This window comes from Anguilla anguilla, chromosome 1 (assembly GCF_013347855.1).
Source record: "Anguilla anguilla isolate fAngAng1 chromosome 1, fAngAng1.pri, whole genome shotgun sequence".
Classification (NCBI taxonomy): domain Eukaryota; kingdom Metazoa; phylum Chordata; class Actinopteri; order Anguilliformes; family Anguillidae; genus Anguilla; species Anguilla anguilla.
In genome coordinates this window covers 44,668,515-44,692,091 of record NC_049201.1, presented here as the reverse complement: position 1 = coordinate 44,692,091, position 23,577 = coordinate 44,668,515, and the positions used below count along the sequence as shown (strand labels likewise).

The following is a 23,577-nucleotide window of genomic DNA, read 5'->3' as shown; positions in this document are numbered from 1 at the left end:
TTGTTTTTAAAACAAAAATGATTAGAAGTAATCTGGAAAGCAACATCTATTGGACAGCATTAATACCACAAACAGTCATTCGAGAAGAATTTTATTTAGCACAAGAGGAGAAAATGGAAATCGTCATATGACAATTTTAGGCTAATTCAACATTGATTCAAGAAATGCATGCAAGTGTTCATCTTAAGTCAATTGTGGTAAAAACAGGCACATTGGATTTAACATTTTAAAATCACTTTCAATGCCTTAATGCAGGTTTCAATCAACTGCAGGTAACCAGCTAATTTCTTGAATTTGTGAGTAGGAAGGGGCGCTGTCCCCGTTTACAAAGGGGGGGCTGGGGCCTGTCTGTCACTGCGATGGGTGCAGCGCGGCTGCGGGTTACCCAGGGCGACGCCAGACGCAGTCTGCCTGGCGTTGTTTCGGCTGGCAGGTTCGGGCTCAGGACACTGGCAGGGCGCACCGGGGCCCGTCGGGCTCAGACGCGGCCGCGGGCTCATCGGCTGGGTAATTAGGCCACCATATGCTCCCTGGGTACTGCTTCTGCGACCAGGAGACCAAAGTCCCCTCCAGTCGCATCTGTTGGTGAAAAAGCGCACGCGCACCGTGGCTAGCTTTCTCCTTTCTGGTTATAATCTCCCATCTCTGACTGAGTTTGGGGGGGGGGGGGGGGTTGAGGTAGTCTCCTATAGATTTTCTGTGCAACAAAACCCCCTTTGAAAATCAGGTACATTGTTTTGATTTACTGTAGAAAAGAACAAAAGCCAGGGATAATCTTTGGACCATTTATGGCACAGGGTTGATTTCCCCATAACTCTGGTTTTTTAAACATGTTTCTTTTCTCACTAAACTCCGCACTACCATTTATCTGGTAAATGACTGAAGCTCATTTGTACATGCTACTACAACATACCATAATGTTTACAGCACATCAGTTGCATGTGTGATTACTAATGCTGTGAGTATGTTGGAATGGCTACAAAAAACTACATTTTGAACCAATTTCCACAGGGAGGGAAAATAAATGTAAACACCCCATTTAAGGACAGTCAAATTCCATGACATTATCAACCAACTATAAAATACAACTGAACAAGCAATAACTCTGCATTGTACTCAACTACTGACACATAACCTGGAGACAGGATACAAAAAAAAAAAAAAAAGTATGCAAATGTATTTCACACGGATCTTTATTTTATCAAGTGGTTCGTTTAAAAATAAATACATTTTGACACTAAGAAATAGAATTTACAAGGCATGTGCAATTTTTAAAAATATATACTGAACGGCATAGCAAAATTTTCTAGCAAAAAAAAAAAAACTCAGTTCATCTGGGAACACTGTGACACTTACATGGCCTTATTACAAAAGTTCTGATCCAGTCTAAAAATAAATTACATTTTTCATGAAAGGAAGTGTTTACAAAATGTACACTCAAATGGTCGCTCCATTCTTAAGGATCCAACAAATGAGGGGGGTGTGGGGGGGGGGGGGGTGGTGGAGGGACTTAAACTAAATATTTAAATCACTGTTTTCTGAATACATTCATAAACAGTGGACTGAGAATCCTGGGTATTTTCCCTGAAACTGCTCGGTTGAGCCAGGCTGGCTCGCCTTAGCCAAGCGCGGTGAGAGAGGAGTTCCGGAGCGTTCCGTCCGAGGGAGAGGGCCCGCGGAGCTGAAGGTTAACCTGTCCCAGTCGGTCTGGGTCAAACAGTCCTGCAGACCCCGTTTTCCAGGCCCGTCTTCTGGGAGACCGGGCCGCCTTTAACACGCAACCGTTTAACATCCTAATGATTTCGGAGGCTCCGTCTCCTGACTGGATTAAGGGCTTCTGGGCAGATGGACCGCTGGTGAGGTGCCAGGAGCAGACACATGGCACCCAGAAGCCCGCCAGCCTGGTGGCACCACAGCTTGGGCAATCAGTGTTGGCATGGAGATCTTACCCAGCAGAAGAGAACTGTACGCGTGGGCTGGTAAGACGGGCTTGGAAGGGGGGTAACGGGGTTCTAATCGAAAACGGCGCCCAGGCCAGCGGTTTGTACCGGGCCAATCGAAACGCGTGAAACTGAAAGGCATTTTAGCGAAGCTTTCCGACTGCTTTTAAAGGCTTCGCTCGCGCGCCTCCTCAGTGCCGTCCGAAAGGACGCAGAGGGGACGATTAACCCAAGGAACGCAAAGGATGTTTTTTCCCCAGATGTTGCTGTGCGAAACCGCGGCGGGCCTCGCGAAGGCCTCTCGCCCCGAGTCGCCGGGCATTCAGACACGGCGGCAGAGAGCGGCCGACGGAAGAGAAACCTGCGAGAGTGGATGAAAGCAGGGACCTTGCCCCGAGACCCCGCTGCCTTCCGGATCCGAGGAGTCGCTCCGAATGAACCGACTCAAAGGCAGCCTTACAGCGGACGCCGCAGAACCACCCCGTCCTTTAAAAGGAGGTCACGCTTCCTCCGCCCTGCTGACAAGACCGCCTTGTTCTTGTCTTCCCTATCTTCACCGCATGCGTGAATGCCCTTTGACAATGTCTGAGCAATTTTTTAAAATCAGAAACCAATTTTATCAAGCAATTTATGGGTTTTCTTAGGGGCGAGGAGGAAAAAGATAAATATATATAAATATATATATACAAATGCAATTCTGACAAATGAGAAAAGACACTTTACAGCTGCATTCCCGCACCGCACCACCGTGGCTTGGTTCAAGGTTATGCAAATGCGAAGCAGTGCAAATCAAGTGGCGACGCCCATTAGCATTTTGAAATGTCAAACGGGCGTCCGACGACAGCGCGGAGCCTGACTGGAGCACTCGAGTGCGGTACAAATGCACAGTGCAAACGTGCCGTTTTCTTTTTGTTTTTAAACAAACGGAGCTGCCTTTGAACATCACTGGATTCCAGAGGGAAACCGTGAAGTAAGAAAAAAGAGAAATGGACGATCGCACATTTCCGTGGAGGGGGGGCTCCATACGTGAGGGTGGCCCTTCCGCGCGCGTGTTAAGGGTCTCAGGGCAGGGCTTCACCAGTCAGCCGAATGCTCAGGCTGGCGCTGGTGTCGGCCTGTATGAGCAGCGAGCTGCTGAACTTCCCCGCTGCTCCGGGTTTGAACTGGACCGGTATGTTGATGTAGTGTTGTGATCTGCAAGGGAAGGATGGGGAAAGAACACTTTAGTACACGCACACACACACACGTACATACATACACATGCGCTCGCTCACACACACACACACACACACAGGTGAAACGGTGCTGATAACATTCCTTGGTGCGCGGGCTGATGATAAATGGCGGTTAGCTCATTTGAGTGGCCCTCCATTAACAAATAGAAAAACACTGTATGCGGAACTCGAGCGGTGCCAAATGCGTATGTGTATGTGCACATGCTGCGGGCCCCACGTGGGGCACTGGTCAGATGGTCAGCCTGCGTTCCTCCCGTCCTCTTTGCTTCCTAAGTACACGAGGTTCCAACCGGTGACTGGAGTTCACAGCGCTATATTAGAGCTCATGCATATTCATTAAGAGGCTTTGCCGAGACAGAACGTCCATTGTCACGGTATTATTCTTGGTCACCCCTTCATAAATATTCATAAGCTGCATCAAACTGGAACGCTTCAAGCTTCAACAGTAGGGAGACAGAACTTGTAACGTAAAGAACGCAGAGCTGAACATCTGGTAAGGTCAGGGGTGGGTGAGGAGGGCCGGACCAGATTCGTGACTTCATGCCAACTTCTGCTCTTAATTATCCAATTACCCCAGTCGCTCATTTATTCACATTTGACTGAAGTTTCTTGATAAGTTTGTGAATAACAGCTGAAGGCTGCTCTTGTGCTGCTAACCTCAACACTGTACTGTGGTCTAATCTACAGTTAAAGCAGCATTGGTGTATAACACTAAACAGCTAACTGGCCTGGGGTAAGTGGGGTAAACAAAAACATGAATACACTTCGGCCCTCCTCCAGTGGAGCAGTCTATATAACTTATATTACACTCCCGACTGAAGTTTCCCATAATTATTCCAGCATGTATAATACAGTAAACGCTGAAGAAATGCATCGGCTAAGAAAATATGCTATTTGTTATGAGTCCAGTACAGATTATACATGTTAACTTCCACATTGGGAGCCTTTCTGTAAGTTTTCATAAAAGTACAGTGGAAGTTCTCATACGAGTCCAGTGAAGCAGGAGACGGTTCAGTTATGCATACTTGCCTTCTAGTAAGAATGCACAGCATCATGGACATATTATTTATCACGGTTCTGATCTATACTTTATCCCCGGATGCATACTTCTGTGCTCGACTGGAATTGAGCATGCGTTTACAGAAACTTGTGCAAACTCCATTCCCAGAGATCATTGTGTTACAGGAGGTACTGGTTTACAGATGTAATCGTTGAACTTTTCAACTGTAAGTTAGTAAAAACTGTGTTATTTTCCATTATTCCTAATAAAATTTTATATTTTTCATTATTTGACTCATAATTTATGCGAGTCACAAAAACTGCAAAAACAGCACATGTTGGCAAAAATCCAGCTAACTTGCTCATCATCTGAAATTGAATACTTAATTATAATCAATTACCTAATTCACTTGGTAGCAGGAAGGACCTGATTAATAAGCACTTATTTACACTGATGCCATAAACGGATCGAGTATGCTAGCTTAGTTCATCCTGGCAGGCCAAAGGTATTCTGACACCAGTGATGACGTGCATTCCAAATGTAGCAAAAGTGAGGTGTACTTGTGCACTACTATGAAGCACATTCTATTTAGTACCCTTGGAACCGTGCACTATCGAGTATGGAACTATGCAGAATGCTAGTATACACAAAGGTTTGAGCGGGTTGCCATTTAACATGAGGATGCAGGAAGGCCACACCATGCAGGGAAGGCTTGCACTCAGCACACCAGCTCCCAGACCACACGCCTCGCAGCTAGCACCTGGAGCTCTGGGTCACATGACCCCGCACCAGCCCCTCCCCCAGGGAAGAGGCCCAGTCCAGTAGCCCCCTCGCAGTAGCCATGACAGGAGGGAACATTAAAACACCTTGGTAAAAAGGCCCTTTCGCTACGCTAACGGATGTTAGCCGCTCTGCGGTACGGCTCTGTGACCGCTCTTTAACCGCTCTATGGTACGGCTCTGTGACCGCTCTTTAACCGCTCTATGGTACGGCTCTGTAACCGCTCTATGGTACGGCTCTGTAACCGCTCTATGGTACGGCTCCATGACCGCTCTTCAACCGCTCTTTAACCGCTCACACCTTAGAGGGAACCAGCCCGGGCGACCGATGGGACCACTCACCTTAAAGAATATTTGGAATGCTTGATGAAGAAGGGCTCCCTGGGGCTTACGAATTTCAGCTGCAAGTCAATTAGAGAAGCTCAACATCAAATCCATGCAAACATTCTGGGCAGTTCCATTAGTCACACAGTGGAGGGACGCGCCGCACATGCTGGGGCAATTAAAGTTGTGAAACCCGCAGGAAGCACAGAGACCCCCCTTCTGAAGCCACCTCAAACGCATCACTCCTCTTTGAGAAGCACTTGGCATTTCGTTCTGTTTTTTTCTTGGTCAGATTCCGTTATTTCTCATCTTTTCGCAAACGTTTTTGTTTTCTCGCCGCGCGAGAGGAGGAGGAGTGGAAAGCGCTGCTGCTTCAGAAGGGCGTCTCGGGAGGAGGAGCGCGGGGTCGCCGAAGAGCAAAGCCGCCAGTCCTGCCAAACGCGCTAGAAAAGAAAAGCTTCAGGGGGAAAAGAAAGAAGTTTTCCCGAAACAAGGAATAGCTGCCATTTCCTCCTTTCCAGACGTTATTAGTCTAGTCTTGGGCAAAAGCGTGATTGCAGAGGACAGCGTCTGGCGCTCTGACTGGAACGCGGCAGCGGCGGTACAGTTAGTGTGTATGTTAAGAAAGGAGCCCGCGACCCCAGCCGCTGTAAAGGGGGACAGAACGCAGACAAATTGGCCTGAGAAGCTAAGTGGTTTCGTGGTGCGGCGCTTTAGAGAGCTCCAACTCCCTGCTGCAGTACAAATATTAAAGGGCACGCAGATGATTATCCTCTGCAAGCAGCTTTGTCACTGTTTGAACAGGGAAGGGGAGAGAAAAAGAGAAAGAGAAAAAGAAAATCGTCCAAGGAATGTTCCTCTCGACCAATGGCATGGCAGGTTTGGCGACTGGCCTTGCTTACCTCGTGGGTGTCAAAGGAGTTGTTGCGCACGTTGACCTTCAGGGTGCTGGACTCGCCCGCACGGACCTGAGGAAAGGTGTAGAGGTCCTGGGGCGCGTACACCCCTCTCCGCGGCGCCTCCTCCTGGCTGGAAACCAAAGGTGGACAACAACATCTGTATCTGTGCAACTGAGCAACTGATCTGTATCTGTATTCAGACAGAAAGCCTGAAGCAGGCATGACTAACAGAAAAGAGGAAGTAATATAAATGAAAGATGGCAGTTTTCTATCCCAATATACGACAACGTTGCAACTGCGGTGCTTCCAAAGCGCCAAACTCATGATTTAACTTACTCATCATTGATCATGAAATGATTAACCTGTGAATGTGAAAAACAGTTCCTTTTTCACATTTGTATTTCATAAATAATGCAAACCTAGATGTTCTAAACCAGTGGTCTCCAACCCTGGTCCTGGAGAGCTACAGGGTCTGCTGGTTTTTGTTTTCACCTTAAAATCTGCACCCAAGACACCAGGTGAGTTGAGTTAACTGTGTAATCAACTGCTCTAACTGATTCATGAAGTGCAGTGTCACTATGAAAACCAGGGTTGGAGACCACTGTTCTAAATGGTTGGCCAATATGTACATACATTACAGTACATCTCATCTACATTTATTATAAAAGTCTGTCTGAGCAACACTAGTGTAAGACATAGCTGCACCAGACACTGCAGTTGTGGGAGCAGCCAGCTGTCAAATCTCTACAAATCTAAACAATTTTTCTGAGCCCACTGCCAACCGTCAACAAACATAAACAATACTGGGCTGCAGCTAGCAAGCTAAAAGTACAATATCATTAGTCTCCGTCACTCGTTCCTTCCCATAAGTTCTGTTGCTCTCCAAATCCATTGGAAAAGGGGTTTGTATGGAATTTTGTACGGAAGTTCATATCACTGAAATTAAATACATTTTAATGTGAATCATTTAATGGAATGGTGACTTGTATCACTCAAGCCTTATCGTTTAAAAAGCTATAAATCATTTTATAATGATAATAACAAGGTGCAACAGGATCTCAAGAACCTTTGTTAAATCCCTCAGCTTTCAGAAAGACTATGAACTGTAAAACCCAGCATGATAATAACCTGTCTACAGTGCACAAATGCTGGCAAAAAGCGCTACCCTTCCAAATTCTCATGAACAAAAATAACAAAAAGGCAAACTGTAGGCTTAGTTCATGTAGAACAATGTTTTCTTTGTGAGTTGATAACACGGTTAACAGCATTTAGTCTCTCACGGGTGAACTGCAGGTTCAGGGCAAGCTAGGTATGGCTCTTCACAAGCCACTAGACATAGCATCAATGGCCTTGAAAGGAGAGCAGCAGTCGGCTGACACAATGACGGCTTCCGACAGCCTCGCTCTTAAACCTAAACTGCTTCTAGCACTGTTAAAGGTCCTGGAAACTGACATCTGTGAATGCTTTGCTCATGTGTTTTAATACCTTTTTTTTTGCATTCACTAACGGTTGAGATACTTTAAAATGATTCTCGTGTTGGAATTGGCTTGCTTTCCCCCTTGGCTGAACGCCAGGTTTTCAGTGGGCGGAGTTAACAGACTGTTAGTTACACAACAAAAACCTTAAGTCCAGTGAAATCTCTCCTACATGTAATATGTAAGTGACTCTTTTGCCACTTTTGTGCAGGTAAAACAAGCTAAGTTGAAAAGGCCTAAGCATTACCACGTCTCTGGATGCAGAGAAAGCAATACAACACTTTTGTCACAAAAATGAAGAGACCTACAAATTTTTGTAGGTCTAAATAGCTTTCAAGTTTTCATTATTCGGGTGTAATGTCCGGAGTTGAGACTGCTATAGTCCATTAGCTCAGTGTTACACATTGAATGATCTTCAGGTTTATGTCGCTTTCTTTCGTTTTGTCTGGAAGCGTAAGGGTTGTAACAGCCCTAACCTAGCTAGCACGAGGAGTGGTTCACATATGACGTGTCTTACGGATACGAATGTTAATGAGCGCAGGATGCAGGTCCACCCTGTCCTTGTCTGCTGAACAGGTCACAATAGGCTAATAGTGTTTATTACAATTTATGGTTATAACGGAGTTAAAAACTTGGAAAAATATTAAAACGACAATCAATTGTCACTTCTGGGGAATGCAACCACAATTTGAATGCTGTTGCCTGGACCTTTAATAAAGTAAAGTAATCTGACAGTGTGTTAAAAAATATGCACTGAATCACTATACATAAGAGATTACCACAGTTTCCTTCTCATTATGACGATCCTCTGTAACTAGTGCATTTCAGATGGACCCAACAAACAGTGAGAAGCAATTCTGTTCATCAATGGAACTGTGTGCAACTTGTTTCCTCAAAAATCACTCAAATTTTCATACAAGATGCAAGTAAAATCAGAATCGGTTCTTTTCTGTAGGACAGTGGGGTTTCCACAATTGTGACTGACCACAGAACCAAGAAACAGGAGAAAATCTTAAGATCACTGTCAACTTTGAGAAGAAAAATTTGTAGTACCCATTATTTGGAATTTACCGAATAGGGTATTTGCGTTCGAAAATAAACCAAGATTCTATGTCTTGTCCGTGACACCTTGCCTTTTCTCAGCAAATTTCACCCAGCGCATCAATACCTGCCCTAAACAAGGAATGCAAACCTGAGGCATACCTCTACTAAGCAGGGCTTCAGTATCATATAAACTGGTCTTCTACACCACCCCCAAACTGGCCTTCTACACCACCCCCAAACTGAGCTTCTACACCACCCCCAAACTGCCCTCCTACACCACCCCAAACTACCCTCCTACACCACCCCAAACTGCCCTTCTACACCACCCCAAACTACCCTTCTACACCACCCCCAAACTGCCCTCCTACACCACCCCAAAATGGGCTTCTACACCACCCCCAAACTGCAGGGTTCATACACTTTTTCACCAATGATTTTCAATGACTTTTCCATGACTTCTCCACAACCTTTAACTGAATTTCCATGACCAAAACAAATGACTTTATCTCAGCGGGACGATTTAAAATTATTTATTGTAACAGCTCCAACTACCCTGTACCCTCCAACAGACCCTGAATGGTCTTGATATCTGGGTAGAGGAGCACAAACTGAAACTCAACCCAAAGAAATGTAAAGTTTTACATGTCACCCACATGAGGCATCCACCCGCCCTGCCGACTCTCTCCATTGACCAGAACATCCTGTAAGTCTGTGACACTGTCAAGATCCTGGGGGTCACCATCCAGAGTAATTTGCGTTGGGACAGTCAGGTGGACCACATGCTGACCTCAGCGAACAGGAAGCTTTTTGCTCTGCGTCGCCTGAAGAAATTTGGTGTCCGAGACCCAGAACTGGTTTCCATCTACACAGGCTACGTACGCTCAGTGCTGGAGTATGCAGTCCCCGTCTGGCACAGTTCCCTGACTACAGACCAGGCTAAAAGGCTGGAAAGCACGCAGAAACGGGCTTGTAAAATCATACTTGGCCAGAGGTACTCAGGGTACCCAGAGGCTCTCTGCACTCTCGGATTGTGCACTCTATCAGAGAGACACACTCAACTGTGTCTTGGCTTTGCCAGAAAGCTGCTAAAGTCCAACTTCAGTGACTGGCTACCCCCAAGCCCCCCCCCCCGCCTCAGGGAGGAGCTCACAGGTTGTCAGACAAGGAACTCAAACAAACTGGCCATCCCAAGATGTCGAACTGAGAGATACAGGAGATCATTAATCCCCTATATGTGCAGACTCCTAAATGACAGCGGATTTTAAATTTAAAATTGGGATACGAGATTAGATCTCAGCTTAGATAACTGCAATATTTAAAATTTTTTGTCTACTTAGTATTGATGTTTTATTGTAACAGCAAAATAATTCTGTGTTTTTAATGACAACTGTCTTTATGAACCTGTAAAAATGCTGAAAGGTCAATAAATAAATAAATAACACTAAGTAAAATTAGGTCTGCATCAGAAACATATGGTGCCTCTCTAAAACAAATAAACACCAGACAGACACACTTAGATACATTCTCTCATATTTTAATTCGAATAGTTTAACATTTTTGTCAATGTCTCAAACAGGGCTCGAAATTGCGACCATTTTGGTCGCATATACTCCCGAAATGTAATCTGTGCGACCTCGAAATATAATTGGGAGCATTTGTGCGAGTGCAAATAATTGTTCTGGGGCGACGTTTTTTTTTTTTTTCTTTTTCCAGTCGAATGTCTCTCTGTACATTCGCTAGTTAGTACACTCAGCATGTCCCTTGTGAGCTGACGGTGACCCTTCTAACCAATCGCGAGCTTGACATTCTTACCTTTAATGCTGATTTTAAATTGGTTAATATTAGCCTTCAATCACTACCTTTCGCTGCACTCCACTGTCACGCGACACAGAGAGCTAACGCGTTAACTAACGTTACCTGAAGACAAAAGTTTATGTTCAATTTATTAGCTTATTGAAAGCTGAAATGTTGAAGCGGACGTTTTGTGTAGCGACCCGGTTGGAACAGCTAATTTCTCCGATGAAGTTTACTGGCGGTTGATTTAATTAGCGGTATTAATGTGACTAAAAGCGCTTTGTAGTTTGAATGCATAACACGCAATTCCTTGAAGAGTCGACACATTTTATGCGTGACAGTTTAACTGTTACTTGTAAACCGTACTGTTATGTTGTCGTTTTTTATCAATAAAAAATCTATTGCATATATTGTTGGTGCTCCTTACATTTCGGTGGGTGTTCCTAAGTTTTTGAAGTTGGGAGCACCAGTGCTACCAAGTAAAAAGGTTAATTTCGAGCCCGAATATATTATTGAAGCTGCACTTCCCTGGCATATTGTCGGCACAGTAGGGCCTACGTTTACTAACTGCTACATCAGCAGAGGCGTGCCTGTAAACAGACTGAGCCGGACCGAATTAACTTTTCACACCACCGAAATACCGCGAAGGTTACGTGCCAATTTACGTTTTATTACAATACATACTGTTTTTATGATTGGATTAACTAGTAATTATATTTGATGCAAGTCTAGCTATATTTCCATTACTTTTCAAAAAATATTATTTTCCATAACTTTTCCAGGGCCTGGAAATTGCATTTAAAATTTCAATGACTTTTCCAGGTTTTTCATGACCGTACGAACCCTGAAACTGGGCTTCTACACCACACACAGCTGGTACAGGCAGTCCTGCAGGCAGCCTAGGTGAGATCTCACAGGCGGCTCTTACCTGGTTTTGACCGGAGGAGCCTCCGGTCTCTTCCTGGCCTTCGCGGTGGCTTCAGTACGCACCAGGGAGCAGTTCCTCTCCTGGGGAGGCACCGGTGCACCAGCCTTCACTCCCTAGAAACAGCAAAGACCACTCAGCCTCTGGGCCAGTGGGCCAGAGAGACTCCTGCAGCACATCACAGCGACTCTCCGCTTCCAAAACCAAGGTCACCTTTGTGAAGGGCGGGCCATGTTGTGACACCAAGGCCCAAACGTTTAAAACCAATTTTAAAATGAGATACGCAGTGTGCGCTACGTGAAACGCAGTCCATCCCAAAATACCAAAAGCTATCATAAAATTCTTTCATACACCGTACTCCATGACAGAGGAGGGAGCGCAGGGATTCATGCTCCCAGAGTCCAAATCGTGTAACCAAGAGAGACGGGGCCCAGACTTACCGTCCCGCAGAGCTGGAATCGAATGCGGCTCTTGTGCTGGGGCTCGGCCAAAGGGTGACACTCCAGGTCCCAGAACTGGGCGTAGTCCCCTCTGTCCCGGGGCAGGAAGGTGATGGGTATCTGGGGGAATTGAGGGCAAAATTAAAAATAAAAACATATACAAAATATGAAAACTAGCACATAGTATTTGAAATCATTTTGCTAATAAATCAGTTCTTGCACAGAAATTTTTTTTTAAAAAGGCCCTAAACCAACGAGCCAACGTAAGGTGAAATTTTAAGCTAATGCTCTGTGCTACCAAATTAAAACTGAGGGACTGAGAAATGAATACAAAGAAGTTGAAATCATTCACATTTGATCAGAGGCCCTTATCCAGCACAACAAACACAGGTCGTACAATAAAGTTAGATGAAGACCAGAATACAAAATGCAACACAGTAACGACCAACACATCAAATGCCACAGTGAATTAACCGCAGAAACTACCGCTATAGGTTTACTGTGACATATGAAGTGAGCGATGCTCAGACAAGGTCCCTGGAATAACTGCGTGTACATCCTTCAAGTGACGCCTGCCTGCCAAACACCACATCTCACCTGCATCTTCTCCTGAACCCCCAGCGTCCCCGACACCCGGGAGCACCTGAACGCCGTGTAAGTGGCGCGGTACACGTCCCCGCTGCTGTCCACGCCCTGAAGAGGAGGAGGAGGAGGAAGAGCACCTGTGACGCACGTCTCACGTTCCTGGACATTATAATAATCTTGACACTTTTACTACGCCACTCCGGCAAACGCAGTGCATCGCACCGTTGACTTAGTCACTGTGAGGTAAGCGTTGGGTTATGCAGTGACCCCACGAACGCTGCAGCGTAACGGACGGGAGGTCGAAGCGTCGGACGCTCTCACCTTGACGTACGGCGGGGCGAAGGAGGAGAGGTACCACCTCACTTCCTCTCCCTTGTTCTCCACCTCCAGGACGGACTCTGCGAGAAGGAGAGCGAGACCACAGGCGTGAGAGGACGCTTCTGAAACTTCTCTCATTCGGCAGAGGAAGGCCGAGCCCTCGACCGTGTGACAGGTGCAGCGCTGGTGGTTTCAGTGTGGCATTTAGACTAGGACCATCTACACCATTTCACAGCAGATAACAATCAGCAAAAACGGTAACACTATTCTGGAAGACGGAATACAACCAAAGTCGATGAACAGAGCAGATAAAATAATTCCGTTATAGAATGCTGAGAGCTAGCATAGACATACAGAAATATGAAACTGGTCCCTACTGCAGTGCAAAAAAATACACCAAAAAACAAAAAAAACAAAAAAAAAAACAGTTAGGATACAGTAACTGAGGCTGTGTTGACCAAGTAAGCCACAACCTCAGATACTCCATTTTTATTTGGTCACAACTCTGCACTTAAAGTTGCAATCAGTTGTAGTTGTAGACTACAACTGTACAGTGCGGTAATGTTTAGTAATTAAATGTTTAGTAGTCTCGAATGCGTGCCCTTTTGATGAGGGCAAAGATATTTTCCACAGTGGACCATAAAGTCTAATCGAATCTAGATCCAGGGAATAAACGGTGAATGATCATCTTCAGCTTAATTGGGGAAAAAGACAAAACGGCCTTGGTACATCTTTAATGCGCCGATTAAGGAAATCATTTACATAAACGCACTAAAATGAAGCAATTTTGTTTCCATTTTCAACAACAGATTATTTTAAAGGGCTGAAGAACAGGTGGGAAAACCTTCTGCACTCGGCCAACTGGAGAACAAGCATCGGTTCACCGTGGCTCACGTTCTAAAGGAATACTTCAGCATTTTTTCCAACTGGATCTTAAGTCAATGTGGTTATTTAGTTACCATGATCCAAACAAGCATTCACACACACAAACTGTACATTACTGACGGAGAAAATTGCGTTTTTCTTCCACCATAGCCGAAACGAAACTAAAATTCACAACACCACCCAGAATGCACGACTCGTTTGATTGACAGCCGCTTCCGTGACGTGACGCGAGACGGACGTTCAGACCTTCAGTTCCAGCTCCGACTCGCTTCAGACGAAGTAATTAGCTAGCATGATGGTGCCTAAATACTCACTGTAAGTCAACCAACAAAACGTAACGAACCCTTACTGCAACCCAAACCTCAAAGTTAGTCAAAAGCTTCTTCCTCTTCTCACTGGCACAAGAAATGTAAAAGTAAACAAGTTTGGGGAGACTGGCAACAGTGGGAGCTATTCTGTTCCCGAAATTTCCTTGTAGGACATTCTGTCCTCTCCCTCGTAATTAAAAATGCAGAAGCCAACACGAACGATGCAAGCCCAGCTAAGCAGTAAAGTCTGTGGAACCCGGCGTGGTTTGAGGACCCTCGCTACAAGCCATGGCTTTAAAAAACAAACTCAGTCCAAGGGTGGCAACTCATTTTGTGGTCTTCATTAGATAATGAAACTCGATAACGAAATATCCCAATCACAGAGCAACGCTTAAACAACGCTGTTTTTGGCAGCTTGTTTATCATAGCTAACGTTAAACTGAAATAATATTTTATTTTATTATGTCTTCTCGCATCCTTTTTCATTATTTTCTGGTCTCTTATTTTCTTGGATGTGTCTGATATTTTGAAGCACCTGCACTGAAGCCAAATGTCAATAGTAAATGGCTTTATAAATGTCAATAGAATTCTGACCAGGGGATGCAATTTTAATCAAAGAATGTGAGGTTAGTTAGCAAATAGTTCAGCTGATGAAGGGTAAACAATAGAATGGAGGATCCTGGCGATAGGCCACAACCCTTTAAAGCGGGAGTTACAAAACCAGGAAAACTGGCCTGCAGTGTTTTTTTTTTCTTCTGTAAGCATAAGTAACCTCATATTACGTCACTGGTACCCCAATCCAAAGGCATGCTAGACGTCTGCTCTCAAGGGACGAACAAAACTATTATATTTTGAGGATGTTTCTTGGCATTAAATCTTCCAAACCATCTCAGAGATAAAGTTGCAAAATGCCAAAGCATCCCTTTAGCTGAAGACTGGTCCTGTCCACCAACCTGAAGTCTCCCCGGACGCTGTGGCGGGGAACACCAGAGTGCGGTTCTTGATCTCCACCTGCGCGGAAGCTTCGCCGGGGGTCCTGCACCCGGGGGCGGGCGGAGTCTCGGCCTGCGGGGGCAGGCTTGAGAGGGGTTTGGCCAATGAGGCGGTGGCAGAGACGTCCAGAGCCAGGTCCTGACGGATCTGCACTTTGATGAACTGCAGTTGGAGAGGGAGAGGCAAAAAGGAGCTTACTGCTGTGTGGTCATCAACACTACCAATATCACCGCCAAATTACCAATGAACTGATCAGACAACCGGGGATCAGTCATCGGTTTAGGGGGACCAAAAACAATAAATAAAAAATCTTTCATGAAAGAAAAATTGAAACAAAACAAAATCACTTTCAAGTGTTCTGGAGAAAAATGCAATTTTAAGAGTATATAAACCGGTTCATGTCTTATATTTTCTACCAGTTATTTTTTTCTCCCTGCAAACCCCAGACTGCAATCCAATCCGTTAAATGTCAGACCCTAAGGCACTGTAACTGGAAAATTTACCTGGGGGAAATTGCTTTAGAAACAAGTTACACGTCCCTTCAGTACAGTACACTCACACTAATGTCACTGGTGCCACTGCCATCAGTTGCTACCCTGCAAAGCCTTCTAATTTTAAGAATATCAATAATATAAAAGTAATTGTTGACAAACACTTTATGTACACAAATATAATTATAAACATACCTTATAGTATATAGTATATAGTAGCCCTTTGCAAAAGAAAATGCCCTTGGGTTATCAAGTCCGGCATTGCTTCAGGCTATATGGAAATGTAGTTCCTTACTGTACGCTGACACAAAGGCCAATGAAATCACATAAAATCCCAAGAATTTACTGAACGACTAGCACGAGTCGACAGAGAGGACCTAAATGTTCAGCAGTGTGCCGGCTTTAGGCCTGCGGTCTCCACAGAAAGCACCTTTCAGCAAGGCACACCGCTAGTAATGAGAAGTTCTGAATGTGGGGCTTGTTTACTGTTGTTATGACAACACTTTCACAGTTTGCTGTACTTTCCTTATTTAGACACCAAGGTGACATAATTACGAGAACGTTAACCATTTTTATATTTAGTTCTAACCGTTATTCCGCTAATTTATGTAGCCCGAACACTGGAACAGAAATTATTACGCCGCTTTCGTTCAGACTGAAACTACACGAACAACCACCTCCACCACAAACAAGGCATTGTTGTTGCCACCATTTATATCATCACGATCATAGCCATGATAACATTCATAATCCAAACCATCGCTAAGTACAGGAATGTTATTAAGGCCCAAAATATAAATATACAGTACTAATACAATGTAACAACGCTCAAATAATGAGTACAATAAATAATGCACTTAATAAAAAATTAATGTACACATATTTTCTATGTATTTGTGCCGCAGTAGTTGTATGTAGAAGTTAACTGCCAGCTGAACTACAGTTCCCATAGGGCCCGGCACGGGGCAGAGGGAGGGCGGCCTGGGCACTGTACCTTCTGCTGCCCGTCGCACTGCACATAGATCTGCCCGCTCCAGGGCAGCAGAGACAGCTTGGTGGCCAGCGACGGGTTGGGGCTGATCAGAATCTGCAGGTCGCTCCTGAGGAAGAGGGAGAGGAAAGATAAGGTTCTCTTCGGCCTGTCTGCATTGGGCATCAGCTAATATGCCACTATGGGATGGTCACATTGTACCCTGATGTTCAAGTCCTTCAATAAAAATTCAGCTAGGATACACATTGGAAGTTGGGGGCAAGTTGGGGGGGGAGGGGGGTTCATACTCTGGTTCAATGACTCCGTGCTGGGGGGTGATGGTCAGGCAGTGGGCGGGCCAGGAGAGTTCAAAGTTCAGCGCTCTGGACGAGTGGTTCTGGATCTGCACGTGCCTGGTGTCCGTAGTGCTGCCTGTGACAGAGGTGAACGCATCACACACACAGAAAGAGAGACTGGTCAATCCAGGGCACAGCACAGCTACAGCCAGACGCACAGCCACAACCAGACGGACAGCCACAGCACAGCCAGACGCACTGACTGGCGGCAGTCTGGGTCTTCCCCATAAAGATGGCAGGCCCTGGATAAGTATTAAAGCTAGCCTGTGAGTATGGGCCACCCGCTCCCCCTTTCCCTACACCTCTCAGAAAGAAAGCACAATGTGCACATTTCAAAGCAGCTTGTACAAAAGCACTTTCCACAGGCTGAACATATGAACAGATTCATTTTATAGCGTTTATTCACAATTCTAAACATAAGCATCAGTTTTTATAGTGTGCCAGTGCTTCTTTCTGTGAGCACAGTAGTCTCACCTTGTGTACACCATAGTTCCAACCAAAAATAAAATTAAAAACTATATATATTTTTTAAATGATTAATCGAGTAATATACACATGGAGGCTTCACACACAATAAATTAACTAACAATACTGCATGCAAGCGCAACTTCCACCTCTCCATCATCAAACCCAAACTCATTTAGCAGAATTAAGGATTTTAAATCACATTCACAGATGACAAGATTCACTGTGTGAAAAGGAAACCCACTCAACGCTGCAGTGTCTCACAGCAGTGCTTCTTTCCTTGAGCACAGCAGTCTCACCTTGTGTGCACTATAGTTCCAACCAAAAATAAGATTAAAAATGTTTTTCATTTTCTAAAATGAATAATCGGGTAATATACATGGACGGCTTCTGGAGGCTTCGCACACAAAAGCTGAACACAGAAAACTGCGTGTAACTTCCACCAGTACTTCCACACCCAAACTCATTGTGCAAAATTAAGAGCTTTAAATCTCATTCACAGGGCTGAGATAACGAGGTTCACTGTGAGAAAAGGAAACTTGTTTGCAGATAAGCGCACAGAGACGGCGATCACTCACTCAGGGTAGGGGCCGTCAGAACCAGCTGCTCGGGCCGGACGCTCCAGGAGTCCCCCTGCGGCCCCGCAGGGTCCGACTGGCCCTTCAGCGCGGGGGCCGCCACGTTCAGGGCCAGGGGCGGCCCCTGGGGGCCCCTCACCGGGAGCACGTCCAGAGAAACGTTGCTGACGTGGCGGTCGGAGTTCCCAAACCCGCTGCAAGAAATTCAACTCGAGTGTTACAGCCCACATTACTCCTGCTACAGGTCATTACTCCCCATTACCAGTTCATAAAAGCTGGGAAAGCGGTGAAATGGACTGAGAATGTGGGCCATTTCACCCACACCACAGAAGCACAGGTTAAGTCTCCCAATGAAGTTATGTGTCACAGTAGGTGCAAGTGAAGGAGGAACAAATGCAGTGGTCAACACAGCAAACGGGTTTAAGGATATGGTTTTAGATGTAGCATAGCTAGCGCTAATAAATGTAGCATAGTTAGCGCTAATAAATGTAGCATAGTTAGCACTAATAAATGTAGCATAGTTAGCGCTAATAAAGCCACGGGTTCATCATTAGATGTGCTGAGACGGTGTCTCGGGCGCAGAGGCTGAGCTGTGACATCGGTGGGGATCTGCTCTAGGAAGCTAACGAGCGCAGGCTGGGCGCCGGTCTCTGTAAAAAGGGGCGGGGCCGCGGCTACCTGTCCGATTCTGACCCGCGGCGCGCCGACGGGCGCAGGGTCTCCATGCCGTCGCTCTCGCCGGAGTCGGACCCCTCGGCGCTGCCCAGCACGGACAGCACCACCTTGCTCATGCCGCCGTAGAACAGGTGCGCCTCGTTGGGCCTCAGCGGCAGGTCGTACGCTGGGGGAGGGGGGATAAAAAACAAAAAAAACATTTTAATCATGGCCTGGGCAGAGGTCATCGCACTTCTCAAAGGTCAAAGGGCAGTTGGGGGGTGTCTGGAGCCAATCTGCTCCAGACACCCCCAAATCCCCTTCAGACGGCTCCGTCTCCAAAGCCACACGCTGAGGACAGAGCTGAATTCAGCGGGAAGGCATTTCTAGACAAGAACGGCGGATTAAGGCTATTTAAAGACAAGTGCACGACGGCTCAGGTATAATTGCAGTCTGGGACAGAAATCACAGCCTGCCAGGAGAACGAGGCCGTCTACGCTCGCTGAATTTCATAGCGGGGATATTATTATAGGAAGGGCAGGAAACGCCTGACGCAAGCGAGAGGAGTAGGAGAGAGACTGGGGGGATGGGGAGTGCAGTATAACCGCTAGTAAACCGGGCGTGTAAGTCAGGAGTTGCGGGTTCGTATCCCAGACGGGGCAGAGCCGCTGTGCCCTTGAGCGAGGCGGCGAGCTGTTTCGGTAAACGCCCAGCTGCGTGAACGGGGCTGCCTGCCAAAGCTGCTCTGGGCGAGTGTCTGCCAAACGGGCGAAGTGGAAGCCGTAATGGACCTGTGCAAGCGCGGGGAGGTCACACGGCCTCTCACCTTCCGTCACCTGCTCCTCGCCCAGGAAGCTCCGGTGGAAGTTGACGTTCTTCAGCAGGCTGTTATCGGACAGCACTTTCCGCCCCGCGTCCGGGTTGCTGTGCACAAACCTGGAGGGGGGAGGGGGGGGGGGGGGCAGACATGTGACTCCTGTGTGCCGGCTGTGGGCGACTTCATCATGCAAAGCCCACATGCTACATTTCAATCAGTACTGCCGAGACGGGGAAGGGTTTGAAGAAGATGCAAATGCTCAATGTGCCCTATGCAGTTTGTAATTACAGTGACTCCAATAAACATTACAAACTCTCCACACTTGGTGGTCAAATTCTTCAAGGGCAAAACACTCTTTTGCCGTTGGTTGCATCACACAGGTTCACAGCAAATGACTCATCTCTGGATCAGATTGGATAAATGCCGTCCGATATACAGCGATATCTGATCCAGCATTTTAGGCCAATATCGGACCGATACCGATAACTAGTATCGGATCAGGTCATCCCTAAAAATCCTACCCCAGGAGTCGTAAACTGTGAGCGGGATAAGTGAAGGCAAAGACGGCTCAGAGCAGCTTCCCGCCCGTCACCCTGACCCACCTTTTGTACTGCTGGCGCGACACCTCATCCCCACAGAAGAAGCAGACTGTGGCCAGGGGGGCGGCGCCAGACTGACACAACTCCTGCTCCCTGGGGGTGGCCTTCACCGTCACCGTGATGACCTGCGGGTGCAGAGAATACGGTCACGCCCTGCTCCACTCACTTATCCCCCCCACACTTCCACTGGTTATGAACATGACAGCCTGACTGATTTCCTGACTTACTGTCTGACTAATTGCCTGACTCACTAACTGATTGACTGTCTAACTGACTGAACGTCTGACTGACTGACCGTCTGACGGACTGATTGATTGACTGCCTGACTGACTTTCTGACTGACTGATTGACTGATTGACTGACTGCCTGACCATCTGACTGACTGACTACCTGACTGACTGACTGCCTGTCTGACTGATTGACTGACCGACCATCTGTCTGTCTACTTGATTGCCTGCCTGACTGCCAGCCTGCCTGTGGGCCCACCTCCTGGGTCCTCTCCTTGAGGACGAACTGTGCGGGCGCCAGGCTGATGAGGGCGGGGTCGGCGACGGCGCGGGCCTGCACGTCGGAGAAGGCGGCGGCCCTGACGAAGGCCGCGCGCGAGCCCGTGTTGCGCATGGACAGGCACGCCTTGCTGACCCGCCCCGCCGCCACGCCGCCCAGCGTCACCACGTAGCTGTCCGACAGCTTCTTCACCTCCTCCAGGATGATGTTGCTCGTGCCCCCGTAGCCCGACAAGGGGATCTGAGAGGGAGGGAGGGAGGGATGGGGTCAGGGAGAGAGAGAGAGAGAGAGAGAGAGAGAGAGAGGGAGGCAGAGTGGGCAAAGGAGAGCGTGAGGGAGAGAACAGACTGTCCTAAATGGAAATAATGCCAACTCACCCCTCTCTGGAATCACAAACATCACCAATAAAACACTCACTGTGGCCGAAAGCATCCAACAGTCCCATCAGCACGCAGAGCACAGCCGGCTGCCGCTGTCTGAGCCAAGTCTGTCTGCTCCGTCAGCAGTGTACAGGACACACACACACCACACACACACACTCACACACAGCGCACACACACACACAGACACAGACAAAGACACACACACATCACCATCAGGCCCAGACTCACAGTGAACTTCACCCCCGGCTGGGAGGGCCGCACGGCGGACTGCTTGATCTCCAGTTTGGCGAGCATGCAGGCCACGCGGGTCGGGGCGAAGAGGAGGTGCACGGCCACGTCCTCCTTGGGCCTGATCGACAGCTCCCTGTGCCTCGTTAGCCGCTCCTCTGGACCGAACGTGCTCTGGAGCTACCGGAGGGGAAAAGGACACAACAGGAGATGAGCTGGGAAAGCGCGCCTCTTCAAAAAACTGACTTATTTTTCCCCCACTGCAGATACTGCCCTGTACCACCGATAGGAGGAGACACAAAGTACACCCAGAGAGCGAGGGCCAATCGAGGCGAAAGACGCGGCCCGCACTCTAGACCCTGCCGACGTCGCTCCAGACCCCGCCCACGTCTCTCCAGACCCCGCCCATGTCGCTCGAGACCCCGCCCACGTCGCTCCAGACCCCGCCCGCGTCGCTCGGGGTGGGCCGGGCTCACCTGGAAGCAGTCCTGGTCCTGCCCCCGGATCAGCAGGCGGAGCTGCTGGGTGGAGCTGGGCGAGTTGTTCCTCAGGACCAGCTTCTGCTGCCTGAGAAGCACAGGAACAGCGTTGGGTCAGCCGCAGCACAGCCAGGCCTGAACAGCCGCGGGGCGGCGCAGACGAAAGAGAGAGGGGCTCTGCGTGCCAGGAGAGGCCGGCTGTCGCGAGCAGGTGGGGAACAGGAGGACAGCTGCGGAGCTAGCCGCTAGCGCCTGCTAATGGCGCTTAAGTACTGCTGAACGCGACAGAGACAGTTGGTTTAGGATATTATTATTTTTTTTTGAAAGGAATAAAACAATAGATTAACAATTTGTCTCCGCCCCCCCCCCCACCCCATGCACACTAGCACAACTATTTTTTCAAGGGTGCGCCAAAGTCATCTTACAAATAAAGGAACAGAAAACCCGCTAGGGTTAGGGGTAGCCAAAGCCAGGCGGTGCGGTTTTCCACAGAGGAGAGTAGGCGGAGCTTCAGCGCGTCACTCACACGGCCCGGCCCAGGGTGACTCCGCCCCACGCCATGAACTGCTTGTTGGAGAGGATGGGGGGCACCTCGCCGGGGGGCGGCGCGTCCGCGTGGGCCGCCCTGCCTGGCAACGGGCGCCGCGGCGACTCGTCGGGGGCGACCTCTCCTTTCAGCACGACCTCGTACTGAGGCCCGGACGGCAGCACCAGGATGGTGAGCATGCTGGGGGTACGAGACACACCACATAAATAACCGATGACAAGAGAAACGGCCCGCCCAAGATCACAAGACCAGGAAGCCAACATAGCTGCATTCACAAACTATTCCACCAGAGGAAAGACCGCCCACAGTATGCCTGTCATGCCAACAAGGATTATTATCGGATGCAGAGGCCACAGACAAGTTTACTGAATAACAGTATGTGAAAAGGGAATCCAAATTTACACCAAATAGTACAACAGTCTGGTCTTAATTATTTTTCCTTGAGCCGCCACTTAAGTCCAGATCGCGATACCATTTTGGAGAAAAGGTCCATTGTGTTTGCCAGCCCTTAGATCAGTGAACACTGCTCAGTGAACGTATCACTCGTTGAACACTGCTCAGTGAACTTATTACTCTCTGAACACTGCTCAGTGAACATACCACTCGTTGAACACTGCTCAGTGAACATATCACTCACTGAACACTGCTCAGTGAACATCACTCACTGAACACTGCTCAGTGAACATCACTCAGTGAACATCACTCACTGAACACTGCTCAGTGAACATACCACTCGTTGAACACTGCTCAGTGAACATATCACCAGCTGAACACTGCTCAGTGAACATATCACTCGTTGAACACTGCTCAGTGAACTTATTACTCTCTGAACACTGCTCAGTGAACATACCACTCGTTGAACACTGCTCAGTGAACATACCACTCGTTGAACACTGCTCAGTGAACATATCACTCGTTGAACACTGCTCAGTGAACATATCACTCGTTGAACACCGCTCAGTGAACATACCACTCGTTGAACACTGCTCAGTGAACATATCACTCGTTGAACACTGCTCAGTGAACATATCACTCGTTGAACACTGCTCAGTGAACATACCACTCGTTGAACACTGCTCAGTGAACATATCACTCTCTGAACACTGCTCAGTGAACATGTCACTCGTTGAACACGGCTCAGTGAACATGTCACTCGTTGAACACTGCTCAGTGAACATGTCACTCGTTGAACACTGCTCAGTGAACATATCACTCGTTGAACACTGCTCAGTGAACATATCACTCGTTGAACACTGCTCAGTGAACATATCACTCGTTGAACACTGCTCAGTGAACATCACTCACTGAACACTGCTCAGTGAACATACCACTCGTTGAACACTGCTCAGTGAACATATCACCAGCTGAACACTGCTCAGTGAACATATCACTCGTTGAACACTGCTCAGTGAACTTATTACTCTCTGAACACTGCTCAGTGAACATACCACTCGTTGAACACTGCTCAGTGAACATACCACTCGTTGAACACTGCTCAGTGAACATATCACTCGTTGAACACTGCTCAGTGAACATATCACTCGTTGAACACTGCTCAG

The 23,577-nt window shown here is 47.5% G+C and overlaps 1 protein-coding gene across 5 annotated transcripts in view; it reads right to left on the bottom strand.

The window, feature by feature from the left end:
• Positions 1–1,175: 1,175 nt before the first annotated feature.
• The window catches only part of cep192 (centrosomal protein 192), a 46,631-nt gene continuing 24,229 nt past the window's right edge, over positions 1,176–23,577 (bottom strand). For all 5 annotated transcript variants that reach the window (XM_035378932.1, XM_035378947.1, XM_035378952.1 and 2 more), the window contains exons 31-48: positions 21,998–22,198; positions 21,469–21,559; positions 20,993–21,172; positions 20,361–20,621; positions 19,878–19,999; positions 19,285–19,394; positions 18,483–18,645; positions 17,805–17,998; positions 16,714–16,837; positions 16,430–16,535; positions 14,905–15,106; positions 12,762–12,838; positions 12,453–12,548; positions 11,856–11,975; positions 11,419–11,531; positions 6,181–6,307; positions 5,297–5,355; positions 1,176–3,134 (exon numbers count right to left, since the gene is read on the bottom strand). In XM_035378932.1, coding sequence (XP_035234823.1) covers positions 3,002–3,134; positions 5,297–5,355; positions 6,181–6,307; positions 11,419–11,531; positions 11,856–11,975; positions 12,453–12,548; positions 12,762–12,838; positions 14,905–15,106; positions 16,430–16,535; positions 16,714–16,837; positions 17,805–17,998; positions 18,483–18,645; positions 19,285–19,394; positions 19,878–19,999; positions 20,361–20,621; positions 20,993–21,172; positions 21,469–21,559; positions 21,998–22,198 — 2,479 coding nt within the window. In that variant the 3' untranslated portion in view covers positions 1,176–3,001. The remainder of the gene's footprint in view (positions 3,135–5,296; positions 5,356–6,180; positions 6,308–11,418; positions 11,532–11,855; positions 11,976–12,452; positions 12,549–12,761; positions 12,839–14,904; positions 15,107–16,429; positions 16,536–16,713; positions 16,838–17,804; positions 17,999–18,482; positions 18,646–19,284; positions 19,395–19,877; positions 20,000–20,360; positions 20,622–20,992; positions 21,173–21,468; positions 21,560–21,997; positions 22,199–23,577) is intronic.